We start from the raw sequence: 23970 nt of genomic DNA, 5'->3' as shown, positions 1-23970 counted from the left end.
ATAAAAAAAATGGTTTGTGATCTAGGAACAACCTAACCTATAAAAATTAAACCAAAATCTTCATTTACTGTCTTTAAGCCAAAATCAAACCGAAGATAATGCTTTAAACTACTATAGTTCTATCACATTATATTTGATTATTTAAAAAACCTAATTCTACTTTAAAAAATGTATTCAGATAAAAAGATTAAATAAAAAGGCCCTTGATCCACAAAAATCATAACACATAGAATTAATTTTCTTTGCAAATGTTCTTATAGTTTTTAAAATAAATTATTCTGATTGATGCAATCTGAAATGTTTGCTTCTCATTTTTTGTTTCCTTACTGTCGAAATGTTTGTTGGTCTTGTCTGAAAACTGGAACATCCATCCAATACCATTTAAGACCTTTTGTAATTCCTTATTATTACCACAGATTAACTAAAACTAAAATTTCCTTTTTCAAAAAATAAATGAAAGTGGCAAAGAAATTAAATCTAGGTAAGCAGTCACTTTTTAATTTAGTATCGAATCCGAGTATTTTCAAAACTTGAACTTCCACAAGGAACAAAGAATGGTAGGAAACACTGAATACTTTTCCTTATTTAAAAGCTCAAATTAAACCAGAATTACTTAACATAGTAAGTAAAATATTGTTCTATGAAATTAATCTAGTTTTCTTTTTACTCTTTTAAGGTGACCCATTGAATGAAAAACATGAGAGACTCATATTTTCATTATCCATTAAGAATCTAGTTATACTAATCAATCATTTTTTATAAAAAAACAAAACTGGGGCTACACAGGTAAAAGATAATAACAAAGGTCAATATTCCTGGAATTTGAAGTTCCCAGTAAGACCGAATGCATAAGCACTATAATAAAGGCAACAAGTAAAGAGTCTGGAAATCAAGGCTTCTATTTAGTATTTCAAACTGCCTTATTAACAGAGGGAGTTTGTAATAGCATCAACTTCAGAGTTCTAGGTCAAAAGAGACTACAGAGGCTGTTCATCACTTAAAGACGCTAATGGTCTCTCTTTCCTGTTTTGTATTTATTGCCTAAAAGTAAAGTGGAAACTTTTAGAAATAAGATTTAAAGTTCATTAAGAAAATATCTTAAGAACATTTTTCATATAACTTCTTTTTTACATCACCTTGACCCAAGATAATTTCATTAACATACAAAGGATTTGACAACACTATAAACATACACATTGTAACTACTTAATTTTAAAATAACATGGAGACGTATCTATAATTATCACTAATAAACTGATAATTAACATATTGAAAATAATTAAAAAGAATGTATGAATAAAAGGCAGAACTTAAACAGCAATGTCACCAATATGTCATTTATTAGAATGCAGTATACAACTAGAACACATCAAATGTATGTTAAAAATGGTGTGATGCTGTTCATTACAACTCATATCTGACATCCATCTTCAATAGAACAGAAAAATCAAACACAGAAACCTAAAAAAATACACATAGCTGCTTCTGAGAATGGGACTAAGAGGTCTAGGGTAGAAGGAGACATTTTCATCATTATACCCCTTGTCTAAAGTGCGTCTTAACTGCATGCATGTATAACTTTTTCAATGAAAAAATAATGAGCTATTCAAAGAGATGAAAAAAATAAGAGTAAGGGATTTTAAAATAAACAATATAAAATAATTCTAATAGAAAGGTACAAGCTGTCAATAGAGAAAAAAAAAATGAAACAGTAACCAAAGAAAAAGTGTTAACACTTTCTAACATCTAACAGATGAAACAAATTTGACTTTGTATTCAATAGATTCCAATATTATTCTGTATCTGCCAATAGGAAGAGATTTTTCTATGAAGTAATAAATGCTTAATTTTTGTAATACATATTAAAAAATAAAAGTACTAACAGTTGACCGTTATCTTTAATGGCTAAACAATAAAGAGAAAATAGAAACAAATAAAAATCAAAGTTTATTAAGACAAATACAGTTATTAGAAAACCCTAGGTATTTTAATATTAGAAATGATTTTTAAGGCTGACAATAGGTCACTTATTAAGAATAACAAACATAATAAAATTCCAATATAATAAAATCCAGAGACTGTTTTTCTCTTGTAGTAGTTGGATCTAATCTAGTTCATTTATCATGTACTAGTCAATAATCATAACTTATATATAAAGGTCAATAATTATTAAGCATAGGTATCAAGTGTTTATGCAATATCTACGTTTCTTATTTACATCTATGTTGACCCTATTAACACCCAACACTCCTGCTTATCCCTACTCTGAAGTACCTTAAAAGGCTGTTTGAGTGTGATGTGCAGGGTAGAAGTCTTCCTGAGACAGGCCAAAGAAATCCCAGAGCTTCACAAAACATTTGAATGAAGTTCTCAGTACCTTCGAAATTCTGTGGAAAGTTAATTTGTGGAACACAGTGCCACAAGCAAAAGGTACTTCATGCTACATAATTAGAAGAGCTCTAAAGATGAACTAATTCAAGATTCATCATTTCAACTGACTCATATCTAAACACGGTGGGTTGATGAGAAAGATAGATTTAAGGGTAAATATCTTACTGCCCAACCTTGGTTCCTCACTAGCTGCATAATCTGCGACCAGTCACTTACCATTTGAAGTCTTTCGCATCGTATAAAATGAGATCCTGGGAAAAATCATGAGTTCCTGCTTTACACACCATAAAGTACAAGATGGATACCACTCATTAAAACTTATACGTCTTTTCCTTGTATATAAGACTGTAGAAGCAAAACCATAACCTATACAAAGGGATCTCAACGCTGACTGCAAATTAGAATAACCTGGGAATTTTAACATTAAATATAGAAGTAGATTAAATTTGATTTAAACTGGAACTGCTTGGGTCCCACCCCAAACAGGTAGACGGAATCTCCCAGGGTGTGGCCCAGGCTCTGCAGGTAACCCTAACAAGCAGCTCAGGTTGAACACATTTGCCATAACCTCCTAATTATTACAAAGCCTATTCTAAATGATTTTTAAAATCTCTCTGGACTATCTAAAACTCTGTTCTCATTGGTAAAGTGATTATCAAGAGTTAGTATCTACAAATGATTTTGGATGAAACTAAGTATTTACCACAAGAGGAAGTAAGTCAACCAGTTTAAACTAGTATAAAGTTTCTCATAGTGAGAACTAAAATGTATATGTAAAAACATCTTTCAAAAATTTACAGTGTTACTATATTACTAATTTTAGTTGTGTAAAAGTAGGCATCTTTGGCAAGATTTATAAATAACTTATAAGAATTCAGAAATAAGCAATACTGTGTTTCCCTGAAAATAAGACCTAGCTGGACAATCAGCTCTAATGCGTGTTTTGGAGCAAAAATTAATATAAGGCCCGATTTTATATCATTATTGTATTATATTATACCCAGTCTTATAGTAAAATAAGACTGGTCTTATATTAAATTTTGCTCAAAAAGATGCATTAGAGCTGACTGTCCGGCTAGGTCTTATTTTCGGGGAAACACAGTAGGTGAAAAGTAGACCAGGATAGGTTTCATTCTTTGTTTTCTCATGAACACCCTCAGGTATAATGTACAGACATAAAATAGTGCAAAGGTAGATAAAGGAAATGGGAGAAAAAGGAATCAGCAAAAGATTAAGTAATCATTAGCTAAATAAGGAGAAATTGATCTAATGCAGTGCCACTTATTAAAATATAATTAATTTCTTATGGTTTCTTCATTCTATTATATCACACTAAAAATGCCTATTAAAGAAAGACAAACACTGTCAAATGTTTACTGACTCTTCCCATGTTAGCTTAACCATCCTGAAGCTGGCTGGCTATATCTAAGACTAGAGAATTGTTCTCTGTTCTCTAGGTTTGGAAATGGCCTCATGATCCTCTCAACCACAAGGCTGCCAGGTTCGACTCCCGCAAGGGATAGTGGGCTGCGCCCCCTGCAACAAGCAGCAGCAACTGGACCTGGAGCTGACCTGCGCCCTCCACAACTAAGACTGAAAGGACAACAACTTGAAGCTGAACTTTCCACAACTAAGACTGAAAGGACAACAACTTGACTTGGAAAAAAGTCCTGGAAGTACACACTGTTCCCCAATAAAGTACTGTTCCCCTTCCCCAATAAAATCTTAAAAAAAAAAAAAAAAAAAAAAAAAGGCCTCATGAAGCAAGTCTTGAAATTTACTAGAAAATTCAGATTCCAGTCCCTCGATTTCTTCTTGGCTTATGGATAATAAAAGTCCTGTTTTTATTACACTTGAATCTTAGAAATATTTTACATGAAATCTCAAAGTGTTGGTTTAAACAGTTACAGAGAATGGACCCAAACCCCTATGTATCTAAAATGTCAAAATATGAAGAACAGACGTCACAATCAGTTCATTTACATATTTCCATTCAGCAGGCTGAAAATATTCAAGTCTAGTATGCCCAGAGCAACTTATGACTGTGTCTCACACATCTACACTGGCACATTAAAAAAGAGATTAAGTCTCTACCAAAGCAAATTCAATAAACAGAAAAAATATGTGCTCAACTATAACATAATAGAGAATAGTTTTAAAAGCTAATTTAAACAACTTCAGATCTTGATCCAAATTTATTTTAATGCAATCATTTCCCCTGGAAGACATTTTCACCAGCTTTTTCATTCCACTGTATATTTACTTGTGAAGTACTTGATGATACTCTGGGACCAGCACTGTGATCAAGACACATAAATATTTACTGAACTAAATGAAGAATGGCCAATGTAACAATGCTTGTGTTGCCAGTTCAGAAATGACATGCACAATTTCATGGGTGTGGGATATGTCTCGTGCACTGCTGTGTCCTCCACAGCTGGCAGTGGCAAATAGAATAACTGCTTTTTGAAAGAATAATCAAGTACATAAATATAGCTATGGTCTCAAGTTTAAAAGATTCACAGCTAAGACTGAAGCAAATCGTACATACAAAGCATAAAAATGTGTATTTTTTATGTCTTGATTTTAAAATATACTAGCAAAAAATCATTAAATATATGTCAAATCTACTTTATCTGAATTATCATAGAATGAGGCATTCTACAAAAGTTAAGTCTTACAGATAAATACATTTAATTCAAAATAAATCTTATTAACTTTAGTTGTTTGATAGAAATCTTCTAAAATGCAACACGTATTTTCCTTTATGTACCTACGAAAGCTCTTCTGACTTCAAGTCAACTATCATCTCTATAAACAGGTGAGTTCCGCTGACCCTTGAACAACATGGGGTTGAACTGCACGCACAGACCCATTTATATGTGAATTTTTACAAATAAATATATTTACCGTGTTTCCCTGAAAGTAAGACCGGGTCATATATTCATTTTTGCTCCAAAAGACACATTAGGGCTTATGTTTAGGAGATGTCATCCTAAAAAATCATGCTAGGGCTTATTTTCCGGTTAGGCCTTATTTTCAAGGAAACACGGTAGTCAGCCTTCCTATCTCTGGGTTTCACATCCGTGGATTCAACCAACCTCAGATTGAAAACAGTATTTTTGATCCACAGGTGAAAATCCTCAGATGTGGATGGCAAACTATGCATTGTTCTATGCCATTTCATATAAGGGACTTGAGTATCTGCAGACTTTGCTATTTGCGGGGTTCTGGAACCAATTCTCTGCAGATACTAAGGGGCTGTATGTAAGTTTTTGGGAAGTCAAAAGTTACATGTGGATTTTCAACTGCACAGGAGGTCAGCGCCCCTAACCCCCACGCTGTTCATGGGTCAACTGTATTACGCAAAAATGGAGGTATTCTCAGGGATCAATGAAGTTATTCCTGAAGTAGGGAGGCAACTAGATAAAACGGAAGAGAGAGAGAGATAAGAAAAATCTTTCAAAGCTTGATTCTTTTGGATTTTTTAACCCTATGAATGAATATATTACCTATCACAAAATATAATTAAAGAGAGAGGAGAGACTGATGTTCAGGTTTCTTCCTTGACTAATTTTTGGAGGGAAAAAAGTACCTTTCATCAACATAAGAAACAAAGGAGGAAGAAGAAAATTTGAACTGCTTTGTCTTCTGAAGGATAGGGTAAGAAAGGATAACTTGAGTTGGAGACAGGTTCAACTTTTGGAATCTTGTGCACCACACATCTAAATATTGTTAGCGTAGCCTAGAAGATTCAAGAGTGTGCAGAGCTTGGCAGACAGACTTTGGTGCTAGAAACCTGTGAATCCTCTGCATGTGGATGTTACCGTGTTTCACAGAAAATAAGACCTAGCTGGACCATCAGCTCTAATGCGTCTTTGGAGCAAAAATTAATATAAGACCCAGTATTATACTATATTATATTATATTGACCAGGTCTTATTTTAATATAAGACCTGGCCTTATATTAAAATAAGGCCGGATCTTATATTAATTTTGTTCCAAAAGACGCATTCAAGCTGACGGTCTGGCTACGTCTTATTTTCAGGAAAAAACGGTACTTGAAGACAGAAGGAAGATCTACCCTTCACTTGAATAAGCCAAAGAAGCTTCCATAAAAGGACAGAGAAAGTGCTTATAAAGGCAATGTAAAGAGATTTGAAATCCAGGGAAAGAATATTTGAAAGCCACAGGTATAGAAAGGTAGATGGGCTAACCCTGCAGGAGCCACCCAGAGAGAATGTGAAGGTAGTTTCCAGAAGGGTCCAACAACCCCAGCAGGCCAAGTAGCTCTGCCAATGCAAGTCAACCTCTAGTTTTAATCTGAGGTTCTCAGTCCAACATCCAAGCCAGCCTAGGTAAGACTGTATGAGAAAATAAAGACAATTCTGTAGGTACCAGTTCCTACACTGGGAGATAGAGGTTAACAAATTATTTTACACAGAGACAATTTCAGGAAGATTTAGTAACTTTCTGAAATTACAATCGATACTCATTATTTGTGGTAGTTTATGTTCTATAAAGTCCAGCAAAAACTTAATTAGCAAATGCTGAACCACTGTTACTAGGGGAATATGTACATATGTACATATCTGAAATAGAGTATAATCTTAAATCCTAAAACCTCATCCTGGTAGAGTCTATTTTCTTTATTTTACCAAATAGAAAACAAACTTCAGAAGTATTAAGTGATTTGCGTGAGGTTGTCCCATTAGTGGGGTCAGAAATGGACCCAAGAGCCAGAGTTTCTTGCACTGCACTGTCCACTGTCTCCGTCCTGTGACTATCTCTGTAAAACAGATGAAACGAGGGCAGAGCTTCACCTTGTTCCACCCCTGCTAGGGAGAAACATGCTCACAGATAGATTCAAGCTGTTCACTCCTCTGCACATGTGCACGAATGACCTCGAAATCCCCACAGAGTATTGTTTGAGGGTTACAAATAAATTTTAGCAAGCAGGCAAATATGCAAATAATATGGATCGACTATATTTGGTACATGGATGATCCAAGTTGGGGAAAGTTAATCCCAAAGATAAAAACTCAAGATGCACAGAGAACCACCTAAGATTTTTCATGTCACTGAGGGAATTGCCTTATAACTTCTAAGAATAATACGTGGAAATAATAACCAGAAAAAAATACTATGAAGACTTTGTGAAGTTTGTAAAACTTACACTATTTCCTAATATTTTATTATTATTTACTATTTGTTGCTCTGTACTTATTAGCAGCAATACCCACAAAGACAAAGCATCTGGGTATTGACTTTCAGGTAGCAGCAATAAAGGAGATGGTTGAGAGTAAGGCTTTCTACTCCACAACCAGAAATAAAGAGCAGAAAAACCCCTATAATACAGAATAGTGGTGGCGACTCAATACAGGATATATAGGCAGAGGAAAAGAGACACAAAAGCCTAACCAGGACTAAGACACAATAGTTTAAAGAGTGAGAAACTATCAATTTCCGAAAATGTTGAGTAGCCTAAATAAAAGGGTTCTTTTCAAAACAAATTTGTTCAGAGCCCAAAATAAAGCACATATCAAGAACAGCATTTGTAATTCCTAAAAAGAAAAAATAAAATTTCCTCCTTTTACCCCACCCGCCAGAAAAGGAGGATAGAGGACAGAGGGAAAACTGAGGCTCGGTTTAATGTAGAAAATACAATCTACCTTAAAGAGAACCCTGGAAACTTGCAGAATGTGTTTTGTCTTACCAAAAAGAATGGGGGTGGGGGTGGGGAACGGGAATCTCCCTGATTCTCTGGCCTGAAGTGACCCAAGAAAGTTTTCTAAAAGAGCATGAAAAAAATATTTGAAAATTATATTTCTGATAAAGGGATTGTATCCAAAATATGTAAAGAACATTTACAATTCAATAACAATACTAACAATTTAATTTAAAAATGGGGGAAAGATTTGAATAATATATAAAGAACACTTACAAGTCAATAATAAGAATACTAATAACTTAACTAAAAAATAGGGGAAAGATCTGGATAGGCATTTCACCAAAGAAGACATAGGAATAACCAAAAAGCACAGGCACAGATGTTCCACATAACTAGTCAGTAGGGAAATGCAAGTTAAAACCAGAATAAGATATCACTTTATACCCACTGAGATGGCTATTAAAAAGAAAATAACAAGCATCAATGAGAATGTGGAAAAACTGGAACCTCACACATTGTTGGTGGGACTATAAAATAGTGCAACCATTTTTTAAAAGTTTGGCAATTTCTTTAAAAATTAAACATAAACTTAACATATAGCCCAATAATTCTACTCCTAGAAATCCACCCAAGAGAAATTAATATGGATGTCCACACAAAAATTTATATATGAATATTCATAGCAGAATCATTCATAGCAGCCAAAAAGTGGTGAATAAACAAAATGTGCTATGCCCTTATAATGGACTATTCTTCAGCCATAAAGAGGGATGGAGTACTACTAATACGCACTACAGCATGCATGAACCTTGAAAACATAACACTAAGTGAAAGAAACCATACACAAAAGGCCATATATTGTATGCTTGTATTTATAAGAAATTTACAGAAAAGGCCAATCTATAGTAACAGAAAGGAGATGAGTATTGGGTTGAGGTAGAAATAGGAGTGGATGCAACTGGGCTTAGGGGATCTTTTTGGAATGATAGGAGTGTTCTCAAATTGGATTATAATAATGCTTGCACAACTCTGCAATTTACTAAAACTCACCAAATCGAGGGGGGCTAAAATGAAAGAAAATAGGAGTATCTGAAGTCAAAGGCAATACGAGGATAGCTGAATGAGGACCATTTAATGTCCTGCAATAAAGAGAGGAAGAAAAAAGCATAGAGACCAAACACGATGGCATCATATAGCTTTACTAATTAGCCCTTTAGGACAATACAGCAGTTGTTGGTATTTATATATGATGACACTTTCCTATTAAGCACACAAGCTTATTGTTTCACCTTAGGAAATAATATTGTAGTGCTGAGCCAGTGGTACACTTATTGTTGGAATGACTCTGCCAATCTTCTATTAACTGAGGAATTAGGCAAGACACTAAGAAAGTCATTAAGTTGGATAAACCTTGATATTATAGGTTGCATAAGAAACCTACAATTTTTGTATGATGGGTTATGCAAGAAAATGGGAGTGAATCCCTAAGCAAGGACCAGAATGGAGAACCATCCCTACGTGGGTCAGAAAGATTATCAAGAGTAACTTGCCTTCATGGTTCTGATAATGTAACTCAACTCTGCGAGTAGAGGAGTTGGGAGGCTTCTTTCCTTGTACCCCATTTTTCAATGGGATTCCCCTAGGTATGAGAAGACAGTACTGAGAGGGGAAATCAATTAAATACAAGATTCTTTATGAAATTCCTTAGTTCTCTCAGGGAGAAACGAGTACAAGAAGAAGAATTTATCTTCAATTTGAAACTACGCTGTCTAAACAAGGTGATCCATTCTCTAGGTCCTGGACAAAAATAAATTCCATTTATGAATAACTGCTTTAAATGTACTAATCAAAAGAAATTTCTTGAAGTTTAGATAAATCTAACTTCCTCTCAGTGAACAACAAAAGCTCCCTCAAGATGGTAACCCAACCTCTACAGGTGTGTTTCTGGAGTGGCATGGAAATTCCTCAAAGAATATCTTCCTTATCTGTATCATCAAAGCACAGATGCCCTGCTTTCCCTGCCTCAGCCTGGATTCCTCCAGATTATACTGAGCCTGTCCTCAGATGAGAACCACTGCCAATGGTGAGCACCTGTCACGCCCATCTTATGACTGGCAGAGAAACATGGCTAGGAGCCATGGTGTTATATTTGTAGTTACTTAATAAGGCGTGAACTTCTGTTAGTAAGGTTACGGTGAAGCAACAGAATCAAATCTGATTCACTATACTCAGATAATCATAGGGAGCACGTAACCCTTCTTTGGATCTAGTTCTAAGTGATTTTTATGGATGTATCCTCTCTTCCTTGATTTAAACGTTCTCAAAACAAAAAACAAAAAAAGGGGGGCAGGGGAGAAAAAAGATTAAGCTCCCTCAGAAACTGGGTAGATCCAAGATTTATTAGCTGTAATCATGCAATCATATTTTACAGACTGTTGTTTCTCCCTTTCCTATTCCCCCCACCCCAACCTGTAAGGAATTTTCATGAGTTTATTTGAGCCAACCTGATGACATGTGCTGGGGGGCAAGATCTCAAATGCTCCCCTCCTTTTCCTTCTTTAAAATGCTTTTATTTTATCTTTCTCACAAAACGACTATTTCCCATCAAAAGAAGAGGAACTATATCTTGGACTTGACTGTGCAGGATCACACACAGTAAATCTAGGAATAATGTCTAGTAATCATAGTCACACACATAACTAAAGACCCATGACTCCTGCAGCCTGTAACAGGAAGAAAATATCTAGTGCACTGTGGATCATTTACACAAGAGTCTATTTCCCTACACTGCTCTCCGGTGTGGATTAAAGGACATTCAAGATACAGTGAAAGTTGAGGTCACCCTACAAATGCACATGGGCAAAGTAATCGAATCTCTTGAAAACTGAGACTAAGAAATGTAGTTTAAGGGAACGATCTCACTGCTAGCAAGATTGCTAATTATGACCCTCTCCCTGGCCAGAGCTTTGGTTAGACTGATCTCCCTCAGCAAGAGCTGGTTGACAGGGTTGGAAAAGTGCAAGACAGGATAACAGGTGCTCTGAGGCTGGCCAGAGATGGTACGAAGCCTGGATTCCAGCCTAAAGTTGCCAGAGCTGGTCAAGAAATGCACTGGTTCAAAGAGGGTAACTCCCACTTTTGAAAAGAAGCTCTCCCTAGCCCTTGCCCACCCCCCCCAACTAAGTTCCTTTGATTTGGAAACTGTCTGAAAACCTACAGATTCCTTCTTCAAAGAAGCACTAGTGACAGAAGAGATAGACGCCTAAGGTTCCCAATCTGCTGAGAAATTCTTGTCTCCTGACAGCAGGAGAACCAAATCTAAATATAACCTGCTAAATATCTTTCTTGGTAAAAAATAATAATTTGTTACCAGTTTTGAGTAGTTATTACGTATCAGGAACTGACTCACTTGTGAGAGGAAAGTGCTCTTTTTTTTTTTTTGGAACAAAATAGATTGCAGGTTCCACGATTAGGAGAGAAAGTAAGACGCCAGTGTGTAGGAGGGAAAATTTCAAGACTAAAAATGCGTAAAATGTCATTATGTGACCACATATTTACTGTCCAAACTGGGACACTTTGGGAAAGAAAAGGACGTATTAATACTGATGCTAGGACTACAGGGATAAACTAGGACTGTTCCTGCACAATGGGACATAATTATCCTACTATAGTCACTTCTCTATTTAAAATCTTTCAATGATTCCCCATCACTTAGGAGTAAATTTTAAGCCAGTCTCATCTCTACAACTTATATTAACTATAGTATTAACTATATTAACTATAGTATCACATTGGATGAGAACTGCTGGTTTTTGTCTCCCTGCCCCCACCAGTCTGTGAACTTAAGGGCAAGAATCTATGTTATGGGCCTTAATGCTCTCCCTTAATGCTTGCCACACGGTAGCACTCAGTAACTCAGTAAATACTAAGTGGCTTAGTAAAATTCATGGTTGTTCATCCTTCATCCAACATCATGTCTTACAGATTTTCCTCCAGCCATGCTTTTTCCACTCATATTCCATGTTCTCCAGCTGTTACTTCCTGGTTATGTGACTTTAGGTTTAATCTCTCTGTGCCTTGGTTTAACTCACCTATATATATGGGAATCATAACAGTTTATACTTCATAGGATCATTAGCAACGTTAAATGAGTTACTGTATATTAAAGTGCTTTAAATAATGTCTAGCCCTTGTAGTAATCACCCAGTAAGCTTCTCAAAGGCTTTGTCCCTCTTGATCACTGCTATATACTCACACCAGAAATAATGCCTGGCAGGACAAACAATAAGTATGCTGAAAGTTTAATGACATATACTTCTCTCTTCTCTGTTTTTTTTTTTTTCTTTCAACCCTTTGCTTTGCCCCACCAGTGCCACATCCTCTGCATCCCATATACTCCTGTATCTTTAACAAAAACCTGGCAGCATTCCCTTTAAAATGGGACACTGATAACTATCAAATTCTATGCCAGCAGTCAGAATACTTTACCTGAAACATACTATATTATACTCCTGAGTCTCCTGCCTACCAGCTGTTCAATTTTAAGTACACACAATGACTGGGGCTTGGAAAATAGTTCCAAGAGCCTTTTAAATCTAGGATTGAATGCAGAAGGCAACTATCAGGCTCAGAGCTGAGAATAAGATGACTACTACCTTGTGTTTTCATTTAAGTAAGGAAGACAACTACTTTGAGTATATATATTCAAACATATACTGTACACAAAATTACAAATGCTGTAAATCATAAACAGTAATACAAACTCAGCTTACTTTTTAAAAAAGAATTTTACAAAAATAAAATTACCTAAAATTAAGCCCACCATTGTACTTAAATATCCGGTTCCACTTCCCAGGTTAAGAAAAGACAATCCTGGTTGAAGTTTCAATGCTTCCATAACTTCAGAATAAATGCAAGGTGCTGACAAGTGTATGTTCCCATGCTTCCAGGCTAAGTCTTTGTAAGCATTGTCTCGGTAGCCTTCCAAATAGTAATCTCCGCGATCAATCGCTCTGAAGGCTTGTTCCACTCTTTCAGTGCGGATATACTGAGCTTCTTTTAAGTTATCAATTAAGTCATCATTATCTTCCCCAGCACTCACAGCTCCTCCCATGATAGTATTCAAATCAAATCATAAATTTTAAAATGCAATAAAATTAGAAGAAATGGCTTCCAATAATGTAGTATGGTTTGTTTTCGTTTTAATATTGCACTTGATTTCCAAAAATAAATTAATCCTGAAAGGAAAGAATAAAAATAAACAGATTTAAATTAATACCCAAAAAGAAAGTAATTCCAGTTTATCAAATATGTAATAGTCATTATAACTAACTACCATTTATTTCTAAAGGACATATAGTGTTAAATATATTATTTTAATTATTCTTGTAACAACCACAAAGGCAGCTTAAGTATGATCGCATTGGTACAGATGGGAAATCTGGAACAGAAAAGTTAAGTCACCTCATACTGTAAGGCCCAAAATGGTAGCCACTAGTCACATGTTGTCTACCTAGGCATAAATTAATTAAAATACAATTTAATATTCAATTAGTCATACTTGTCATATTTCAAGTGCTTTGTAGCTACATGTGGCCAGGAGCTGTGTGCTGCTCTAGAAAGTAACACTGCTGGGATATAGTCCCAGGTCTTTCAGACTCCAGGAACCATGCTCTTAATCACCAAGCCATTTGGCCTTCCATAGAGTATGGTAAATCTAGTCTAATATGCATGGAATGCTTGATTGATTTAAAAGTCCTCAACTTAAAAATCTGCTAACAATTCCTACATGTATCGCATAAATTCAAAATGTGAACACAAAGAATAACATATTATCCAAACACTGATTACAAAATATAAAAATGAAAACAGACACACATTTTTAAAGTTTGTGTGTATAAAAATTGTTTTGTTTGGGAAACCTTGTGCTAAGATCACAAATTTTATTAACAACTTTAATAGTTTAAGCACTTAGAAGATATATTACACATAAATACACACACATACACACACACAAACTTCTTTAACAAGTCAAATTCAGCATCTTTGAATGGAAATGTAAGAGCACCTTGATAAACAAAAATGTCAATATGTAATACTGAATACACAATTTAAGCTCCATTCAACTATAGTTAATAAGTAAATGCATACACCAATTTCTGAATTTATCAGGAAAGAGGGAAAGCCAAAAACAAAGATTATGACAACCAACTCTGGTAAGTAAGACTGCACCCTCAAGAAAGCAATCAGGTCTCGAGCTTTGTCAGGATTCTCAGATCCCTGGTACCAAGCTGCTACAAAACTACTGTGCCTATCTCTGTCACCTTTGCTCTTTTCCTATGATCCCTTCAAACTTTCTAAGAGTAGAAGAAATACTGTAAATTCACATCACCCTACTATTTAACTTATTCAAACTCACATAAACTTGGCTGGCTCCAATAGCCCCCACAACCACAAAAAGAAATAATTTTAAAAGTACAAGGGTGTACAAGCACCACTTTCCTCCACAAATATTATTTCGTAACATGTAATGCATAGGAGGTACCAATCTGCTGTTCCTTCAATGGGTCTTAGTTTTGGCATCTTTTTACAGCTCAAGAATCCCAATGGGCGGAGTGCAATTCTGGCATTTAAAGTTTTTTTAAATGACATGGCCTGTAAGTACAGGTTAACTTTTTTACCTGGTACTCAAAGAATGAATGTCTTCCCAATATGAAAGAAAAAAATGGCTACAATAGATTGGTAAATAGTTCCTGTCAGTTTCTAGTGTGGCACATGCCTGAGGATTTTATAAGAGTAATTCTGACTATGCACAGACATTTAACAAACAGCTCTACTGGAAATGCCGTAATTTAGAAGTCTGAAAAATTATCTCCCTATTTGGTTCTAGGGCTGAAGAATGAATGACCTTACCCTTCTCAGGTCCAACTGAATTCAAACCTATCCAAAATTATCACAGCAAAACAAACCACACTGACTTTACTGCACAGATGCTCATACTCTTAGTGAGAAATGCAAGAGTAATCAAGCAAACAAGAACTACTACACACATTTGCTGACAGACACTGTACTAAGCATTATCTGTAGATTATCTCATTAAAAACTACACTACGTCTACAAGGAAGGCATTTGCATGCCCCCTTTCAAGTGAGAAACCATCTGTAAAGGGATGGAGTGCTGTAACGCATGTGACCGACCAGGAGCCCAGAGGGACCCAAAGGGGGCAACTGAATCCAGGGATCAAGGAAAGCCTTTTAAAGGCATGATTTGTGTGATACTGTTAAAGGAGTAAGGGAATTAAAGGCTGAGGAAGCAAACTGATACTAAAGCAAGAGAGCAGATGATACTTTTGAGAAATTACATGCAGTTGGATACCTTGCAGCACTGTAAGACCTTTATCCTATGGGTCAGTGATTTGTGTGTGTGGGTATTTGAGAGTCTGATCATTTTTATGGCCCCTCTCTCTATTAAAACAATGAACAAATCAGAAGTTTTGCAATTTCAGAAAGTTCCTGAGTTCCTACAGATCCACGATTCACTCTAATTTAAGAACATGTACTATAGGCAACAGTGAGTCAATTACAGATATTAACAAGGGAGGGACAATTCCATTTCCATTTTAGAAAGTGCAGTGTAATCTGTGTTTCAGAGCTACTGCAACAGATCTGAGACCAGATACTCAGAAGCTAGGAAAAAAACATTACCTTGTCAACAAGGACGAATTAAAAAGTATGAAACCAGATTTCCCAGACTCCTTCCTCTCTGGTCTGACTGGAAAGACAAACAGATCTGAAAAGAAAACCGTAAGGATATCCAGGTGGGAGGTGGTCAGGAAAGATTTCCTGGAATAGGAGGTACAATCTGCTACCACGCATGTTTCTTTAACACAGATTAGCTCATCATACATTTAGTATATAGGGTAATGATGTGAAGGTAATAAGGCAGTTGGGGTGGTTCACAATATCTGTTCATGGTTTGAGTGAAAGAAGGTAGAAGCTTCCACATATTACAGAGATACTTTAGCAGTTTATAAAGACTTTAAGCAAAAAGTTGAAAATTCTATATTTAAGGCAATGAGATGCTGGTACAGTGTGTTTAAGTGATCTGGAGAAGCTGTGAATGCAGATGAAAAAAAATACTAAGACATTTTCCCTGAATTCAAACAGACTAATAAAAGCTATATACATGTACAGATTTTTTAATTTTAATAAAAATGATACCATATGCAAATAAAATTATATCTATAAGCAAACTGTATTCCAGTGCCTAAGCCTCAAATTAGAAAGAGGAAACCTAGGATTTAAGGCTGTGAAGGACTGACTGTGATGCTAGGTACAAATCACAGTAGAAATTTATTTAGTTGTGCTAAAAATTTCATTAGGACGGCTATTGTTTTTGCTGGTAAACTGGTTTACACAGTAGTACATACTTTGAGTGCTGTTTTCCCCACAAGCCCTGCTTTTTGGCAAAACATTAGTGGTTTTCAGATGTTATAGAAAAACCCAGTATTTGATCCCATAGACCCTTTAAAGGATCTTAGGAGGCCTCGGGGACCCCAGGCCACATCTGTAGAACAGCTAGCAGAAACAATTACAAAATCAGATGAGTAAGGCCATGGCAGAATTATACAAGGGGTACCTAGCCCAGACTTGTTGGAGGTGGGAGTGGGGATGAAAGGACTGAGAGACTTTCCTAGAGAAGATGAAGCCTCGGTTAAGTACAGAAGGTAGAAGGAAGGAAAGGTGTTCAGGGATGTAGAAACAACAAGGAGGCAAGAGGCAATATGCTCACTCAAAGCACTACAACAGTATCTCAGAGTTGAAGCACAGGATAGAAAGTAGTGCCTGATGAGGTTAGAAGAATGAAGAGGAAGCAGGTAGGCTCACAGGCTACACACACATTGAGTTTGGACTTACTCCTGCAGACAATGGGAGCCAGGGAAGGCTTTTAGAGCATGAGAGGTATACTGTGAAGATTAATTTTAAAATGTTAAGGAGAAACCAAAACTGTAAAAGAAAGGAACTATAATTACATTATTTGGTTGAGGGGGCAGGGGATGCAACTGCTTTCCATTTGAATAGTCATTTAACAACACTGGAGGATGAGATAGGAAGATGTACATACAGGTGTGAGAATTAACATCTCATCTATAATAGAAGAAAATAAATGCCGTTGAAAATTAATGAATAGAAAAAGAGCAGTAGAAGCATCTTAGCAACGTGGAGGTAACTTCTTTATGAAATAGCTAAATGCACTAAGTTCCCTCTGGAGTGTGGGCCACAGGTTGGAAACAGGTGAATTGTCTTCAAGGCTTGTGGTATCCCTTAACTTTCTAACTGTGTGCATGCATTATTTGAACAAAATCGACAAGTAAAAGTAAAAATAAAAGAGTTATATATACTACCGTAGATGATGTACAATAAAGATACATGGAACACAATTTCCTAAGGAATAAAAATACATTTCACAATATTTCTATAGTAGAAAAATCAAGGAACAAAAAAAAGATAATAATACAAATACACTACAGAGCTTCAAAGATGCCATTTTACCATATCCGTTATCCTTAAATTGTGGGGAAAATTAACAAATTTATTTTCATAATATTCAGATTCGATTATAAAAGTGTGTGCATTTGTAGGAAATTTGAAAAACAAGTAAAATAAATAAAAATTATTTATAATCCTAACAAAGAACCACTGTTATTTACTTTCTAAGCATTTATATGCTTTTTTAAATCACAATATTGGCATTATACTGTATATATTATTTCAGACTTTCACTTTATATGTCTTAAGCATTTCTTCATACCATCAAAAATTTTCCAAAATCTGGAGGCGTGATATCCTACCACATGGATGCACCAGGATGTAACCAGTGCCCTGACTGTTGGATTTGGATTATAGTCAATGTACATATCAGAAGTTTGCAAAAGTTTGACTACTTTGACAATTGAACAATAACCCTCTAACTTTGAAATACACCTTACTTTTTATGAGAATAAAGCAAACAGTTATTTTAAAAGCCATCACAACATCAGGTCACGGAAATGTTTGCCATTTGTGAATTCTGAGATAATTCCATGTCAATCACAGAAAAGTGCCAAATATGCATCAAGAGACCAAGGTATAGCCTTGATTCCAATGATAACTTTGTTGTGTGGCTCTAGGCAACTCTCCAGAATGTCATTTCCAACCCTGTGAAATGAAGAAAGAAGCTAAATTCTGATTCCTAATGTTCCCCTGCTCTAAATTCCCTGCTATTTCAGCATCAGTAGAACCCATGCAGCTGAATTTTAGTTATCTAGGACTGGCTGTCCACGCTTTGGCATTTCTGTTATATCAGCCACAACTTTTTTTTATCCCATTTCTGCCATTTTCTTTAATATAGAAAAGAAAAACCGTTTAAAGGTGTTCAAGTCCCGCATTAAGCAATAAAAGCAAAATTAAGCAATCTGAGAAAAAGAAAAGGTAAAGGCAGAATCAGAAAAAAATGTCAGGATAAACGACAGAACAGCTTAAGCAGTTATGTCTGTCTGAGAAGAAGTTGTCATATTTACTCACAGAACAAAATTTCATTCCCTGAAATTTTCTCTCTAATATGTGTGTTTGGAGTGAGGGGCCAAAGGACATAATCACATAAGCTCACCTGAAATGATGTGCCAAGTGTTTCAAAAGTTGCTTGCTATTCTTTGAAAATGAGATGTGTGGCTTGAATGTATTTGATTTAGGGGATGAACTACTGAAGGCCCAGTTCAGTATTATGGTGACTTACAGGCAGCTTAGGGATGTTTCATGGAAGGTTAAAGACAAGTCAAAGGAGGTGAGATGCAGACAGATGTCGCAGAGTGGAAAGAGAACAGAATGAATGCTGACTCATTTTCCAACCCTCCTAGCAACCAGTGGCAAGCAAGCAGCCAATTGCTCCTTGCTGCTCCCCCCCCCCCCCCCCCCCCCCCCCCCCCCCCGCCCCGCAAAGGTGAGGACAAGCTCACCCAGCGTTGCAGGGAAGAAACTAGTGATTCCAAGGAGAACACACCATTTGATGGCATGAACAAAGGATCTTTCTTCTTTATGCCCTCAAAGATCTTGTCATGGGAGTCATGGACCAAGGCTGCTTTGAGTACATAAGGAACTAGAGGGGAAATTTTTTTCTTAATGATAACAAATACACATATGATGAAATATAAACACAGCTGACACTTGAGCAATATGGGGCTTTGGGGGCACTGACCCCCAACCTCCTAGCCCCCACACAGTCGAAAATCTATGTATAACTTTTGACTTCCAAAAAACTTAATTACTAATAATAGCCTACTGTTGACCATAATCCTTACCAATGACTCAATTAACACATATTTTGTATGTTATATGTATTGTGTACTGTATTCTTACACTAAGGTAAGCTAAAGAAAAAAATGTTATTAAGAAAATCAGATAAAATGTATTTACAGTACAGTACGTATTTATTGAAAAACATCCACATATAAGTGGACCCACACACTTCAAACCCATTTTGTTCAAGGGTCAACTGTACAGAATAATAAAACAAAAGGAAATAGGCTAAGATTCACTACTCACAGGCCAAAACATGCCAAAACCATCTAATTAACTTTACATCCAATGATAAATATAAACCTTTTTTAAGTAATGATAACACATACATGCAATTTCCTGCATACCTATTATACCACACACTGGGCTCTATTTCTTCACCATACCCCTATGAAAAAGCACTAACCTCATTTTACTGATAAGACTAAAATTCACACAGACTGCAAGACAAGCTCACAGCTCGTGAGTAGCTGAGCCACAACTCATGTCAAATTTGTCAAGCCATGAAACCATCCTGAAACAACAATTTCCACAGAGGCTGCTGGCCCGTAATTCAAAAGTAAGTTTTTCATTCTCTTAGTTGAAAAAAATGTTCAATTTAGATCTCTTTTCCTCTCTCTCAACCTCTTATTTATTTCTTCTTTTTCTCCCCTTTTAGTACTCTGGGTTCCAAAGAAAGAATAGAATAGTGGGAAATAAAGCATCTGATGTATCATTTACCACTGTGAGTCCTAAATTTGTGAAGAGGATATAGTGCACTGCATAAAAAGCTTCTAAATACACAGTGAAACAGTTCACTTTCTTTCACTTCTATGACCAAAAAAAAGGCGTATTTGAAACTTTCATTTTTAAACACAAAAGACCAAAAAGGGAAAACAAATAAGTATCAGTTCTGAAATCCAGTGAAGTTATCACCTAGTGACCTCCTTAAGACAGAACTATAGAATGAAAATGTAAATAGTGAAGTTAGAGGTGTCAAGAAGAAACAGTGTATACAGAAGAGAAAGGCAGAATACACACATTCACAAGTAAGTTGACTGAAACAGAGGTTAATGAGAAAAGAACAGTGCAGTGTCTTCTGTCATGCTCTGGGCCATAAACTAGACTGAGAGGCCTAAATTAGGACCAGTTGCCCTTCTGTGCTCACTTAGCTGGACGCAGTCAGCAGTCAGAGAAAGAATCTCTCTTTGGTAGTTACTACTTAACTTTTGCCTGTGCTAATTTTTTTTTTTTTTTTAAGCAGGGCTTATTTTACTTAAAAAAAAAAAAAAACGTATGAGTTCACAAAGCAAAATATTCAAATAAAAATTTTAAAATATTCCAAAGCAAAATTATACAATTTGAGAATTACTCATCCGTTCAGATGATGTGTGTCTATTCTCTTCTACTAGGATGTAATGTCATAAAGTAAACTAAATCATGAGCTCACACCAAAGATATTCTTTCTATATATTATCATACAATGGAATACAAAGATTGGCCTTGACGCACTATATGATTTTGAACAAGTCGCTATCTTTTCTAGCTTTGTTTGTTTCACCTAAAAGGTCACAAAATTGAATTATCTTGAGGGCACCTTTAAAAACTTTCAAAAAGTCTAAGTGCATTTATCATTTTATCTATGGACAGACACTAGTAAAAAGCTGCATTAAAAATATCTAGTTATATGTCATTCTTAATTTTTCATAGTGCTTCAATCCCAACTCATATAATTTCATAATTACCCTAGGGTATTTTCACAGGACAGGTGCTATTTCCTGTACCATACAAATGAAGGAAAAAAGACTGAGAAAGAGTAAATTGTTTGTTCTTTCCCATATAACACAGAGATATTTGGACTTATTCACAGATCTTATGTTATGCACTACAAGTCATATTCACTTATCAGAAACAAGAAAACACAACCAGAAATGTCGGTCTGAGACCCTTGAGAAATGAACACACACAACAGATATTATTCACTTTATTTATTGGGATAAATAATTTTTATCCTCATTTTTACTCATGACCCATAGAAAGTTTAAGTTCCTAAAAATGAATTGTTATCATAAGATCATAATACGTAATTTTACTGGCTCTAAAGTAAGTGCCAGGATGCTCACCTTAAGTTTAAATGTTATCAGTAGTTCCTTGAGTCAATGAAAGTCATTTAGAGAAAACAGTCCAAATTGAGTAACCAAAAGTCTGGTGAAAGCTTTTTAAACTGAAACTCAGTACATCTCTCCAGGCTGCATTCAACACTTCTTCACTATTGGCCCAGCAAAAGAGTAGGACACAAGCACAATTAATACAGAATGTCAATAAATGGCTTCAGTTCAGAGTCTTTGTTCAAAGAAATTAGTCTCAAATGGATAGTGTATTTTCAGACAAACAGTTAAAAATTACTTTGAATTTGGCTAAAATGAATTCATAGAACTAAAGATTTTTAATAACATAAGGAATTATTTCATGCTAATTAGATTGGTCTTCAAAATATAAACAAAAGCCAAATTATGTGAGTAAAATTATGTTTATTAACAGTATACTTTAAAGTACTAAATGTTCTCTCAACAAAGCTACTCAAAGCAATTAGTATTATCTTACATTTGGATATTTTAATTGTCTTTCACAAAAAGACTTCATCTGATGATTTCCTCATTCAATAAATAAAAACTGATCACTTATTTATGACTCAGGAACCATGAGAGGCATGGAGGATTCAGAGACCATAATCCAGAAGCTAAACTCAATTTAAAGACCTTTCTTTTGAGGTAAGAATTGCAGAAGACCTCACTCCATTTCATAGATAAAGAACTGAACCCCAGCAGTTGCCTTGTCCAGGATGACACAAGTTGGAAAGAAATTCAAGTTTTGCAAGTCATTAGACAAGAGTAAATCTATTCCAATATTATGACATATGAATATAAGTGCAAACAAATCTAATCTACTCTTTTGTTTAGATTTCTTCAAAGTGCGCATAATGCTTCTTTTTAAAATAATTGAATTCTTCTTAATATCAATATTTTAATTGATAGGAAATAATAATATATTACTGAAACCTAACTTAAGACAGCTTGGTGGAGACTGTAGGGAAAAAACTACCAAAAGTTAAACTATTACATTAAACATAAGAATAAAGTCAGATAGCTAAAATCATTGTTTTCCTATTTGACTATTTTATTTTTATTCTAATTAAGTTATTCACTTTCTTCACAGGAAAGTTCATGAATTGTTATCAACCTCCAGACAAAAATAATGTAACAATGTATTAAATATATCTAGACTGAGTCACAACACTCAGCAATGTAAAACTCTGGTCAGAAGTCAACAGGATTTATATCAATAGGAATATAACTTAATTTTACTTCATTCATGTGCTATTCTTAGAAGAATCATTTGTAGAACGAATATTAATATATCAAATTATAATTTCATATCAAGTTGTACGTCCCTTATGAGTCATATTCTAACACAGTTCTCTTTCAACATAAACAAAAATTATACTTAAATAAAGGATCATATAATACACTGTGGGTTTTATGTTGGAACCCTAATTCTACAACTTCTTAGCTATGTGACCTCAGGAAACATAATTTACCTCTCTAGGCCTTAGCTGGTACTTTTCCTTACTTATGAAACCCTAAAAGATAATGATTTAAAAAAAAAAAAAAAAACTCTTGTTGGAAAAGGTATAGGAAAACATTTGTATTTCTTATTACATTTTTCCTATCTAACAATAATAATCTCCCCAATCCCCACACTGAGGACACTGAAATATCAACTCTCCCGTTTTTAGAGAAGACTCTGGCGTATCAACTGCGGTCTTCCCTACTCCCCAACTCTTAGCATCATCCTGGGTATCTTCAACAACTATTCAAGCTTCAAAGGTAACAACTGCAACTCCTTAATCTCTGAGGACCTATTCACCCACTGTCCAACCTCTGAATCCTTATTCTACAATCACGTCTTACATTTAACATGCTCATTCTTTTTCTACCACTACATTTGATCTTCACTGTTACTAATCCTCGAGCAATCATCTTCTGGAAAAGGCCAGACAGTAAATATTTTAGGATTTGCAGGCCATAGTTTCTGTTACAAGCACTGAACTCTGTACCTGTAAAGCAAAAAGCAGCCACAAACATGTAAATTAAAGAGTATGGCTATGTTCCAAAAATTTATTATTTATGGACACTTAAATTATATATAACTTTCACATCATAATTTATCCCTTTCTTCCCAACCACTTAAAATAAAAACATCTCTCTTTGTAGGCTATGCAAAAACAGACAGTGGTCCAGGTTTGACCCATGGGCCATAACTTGTTGTTACCTACCAGTATCACTTTCTTCCCAAAGCAAATAGGTACCATGAATAGGGCTTCACTCACTAACTCTTCATTATCCTCAATTCCTCATTCTAACTTTCTGCCTTACTCCTTTTGCAAACTCCTGACCTTGGACCAATCCAATCATCTCCCTTCTCTGTGGAGGGTTTTATACTGTGCATTGTTACAGAGCAAAGAAATCCACTACTTGGATTGGTACCACTAAATATTCATGTTCCTCAATCTCAGCTGGAATTTCAGTAACACCC

At 35.4% G+C, this 23970-nt stretch overlaps 1 protein-coding gene across 5 annotated transcripts in view; it reads right to left on the bottom strand.

The window, feature by feature from the left end:
* The window catches only part of PCMTD1 (protein-L-isoaspartate (D-aspartate) O-methyltransferase domain containing 1), a 66293-nt gene that overhangs the window by 23822 nt on the left and 18501 nt on the right, over positions 1-23970 (bottom strand). For 2 of the 5 annotated variants that reach the window (XM_033125852.1, XM_033125853.1), the window contains 2 exons: positions 21498-21643; positions 12869-13299 (listed from right to left, as the gene is read on the bottom strand). The exons of 1 other annotated variant lie outside the window; for it this stretch is intronic. In XM_033125852.1, the coding sequence (XP_032981743.1) occupies positions 12869-13175 (307 nt within the window). In that variant the 5' untranslated portion in view covers positions 13176-13299; positions 21498-21643. The remainder of the gene's footprint in view (positions 1-12868; positions 13300-21497; positions 21644-23970) is intronic. 2 more of the 5 variants (XM_033125854.1, XM_033125851.1) reach the window with 1 other exon arrangement.

Source organism: Rhinolophus ferrumequinum, chromosome 14, assembly GCF_004115265.2.
Source record: "Rhinolophus ferrumequinum isolate MPI-CBG mRhiFer1 chromosome 14, mRhiFer1_v1.p, whole genome shotgun sequence".
In the NCBI taxonomy this organism is placed as follows: domain Eukaryota; kingdom Metazoa; phylum Chordata; class Mammalia; order Chiroptera; family Rhinolophidae; genus Rhinolophus; species Rhinolophus ferrumequinum.
The sequence above is the reverse complement of the archived record's forward strand: the minus strand, read 5'-3'. Positions and strand labels throughout refer to the sequence as shown.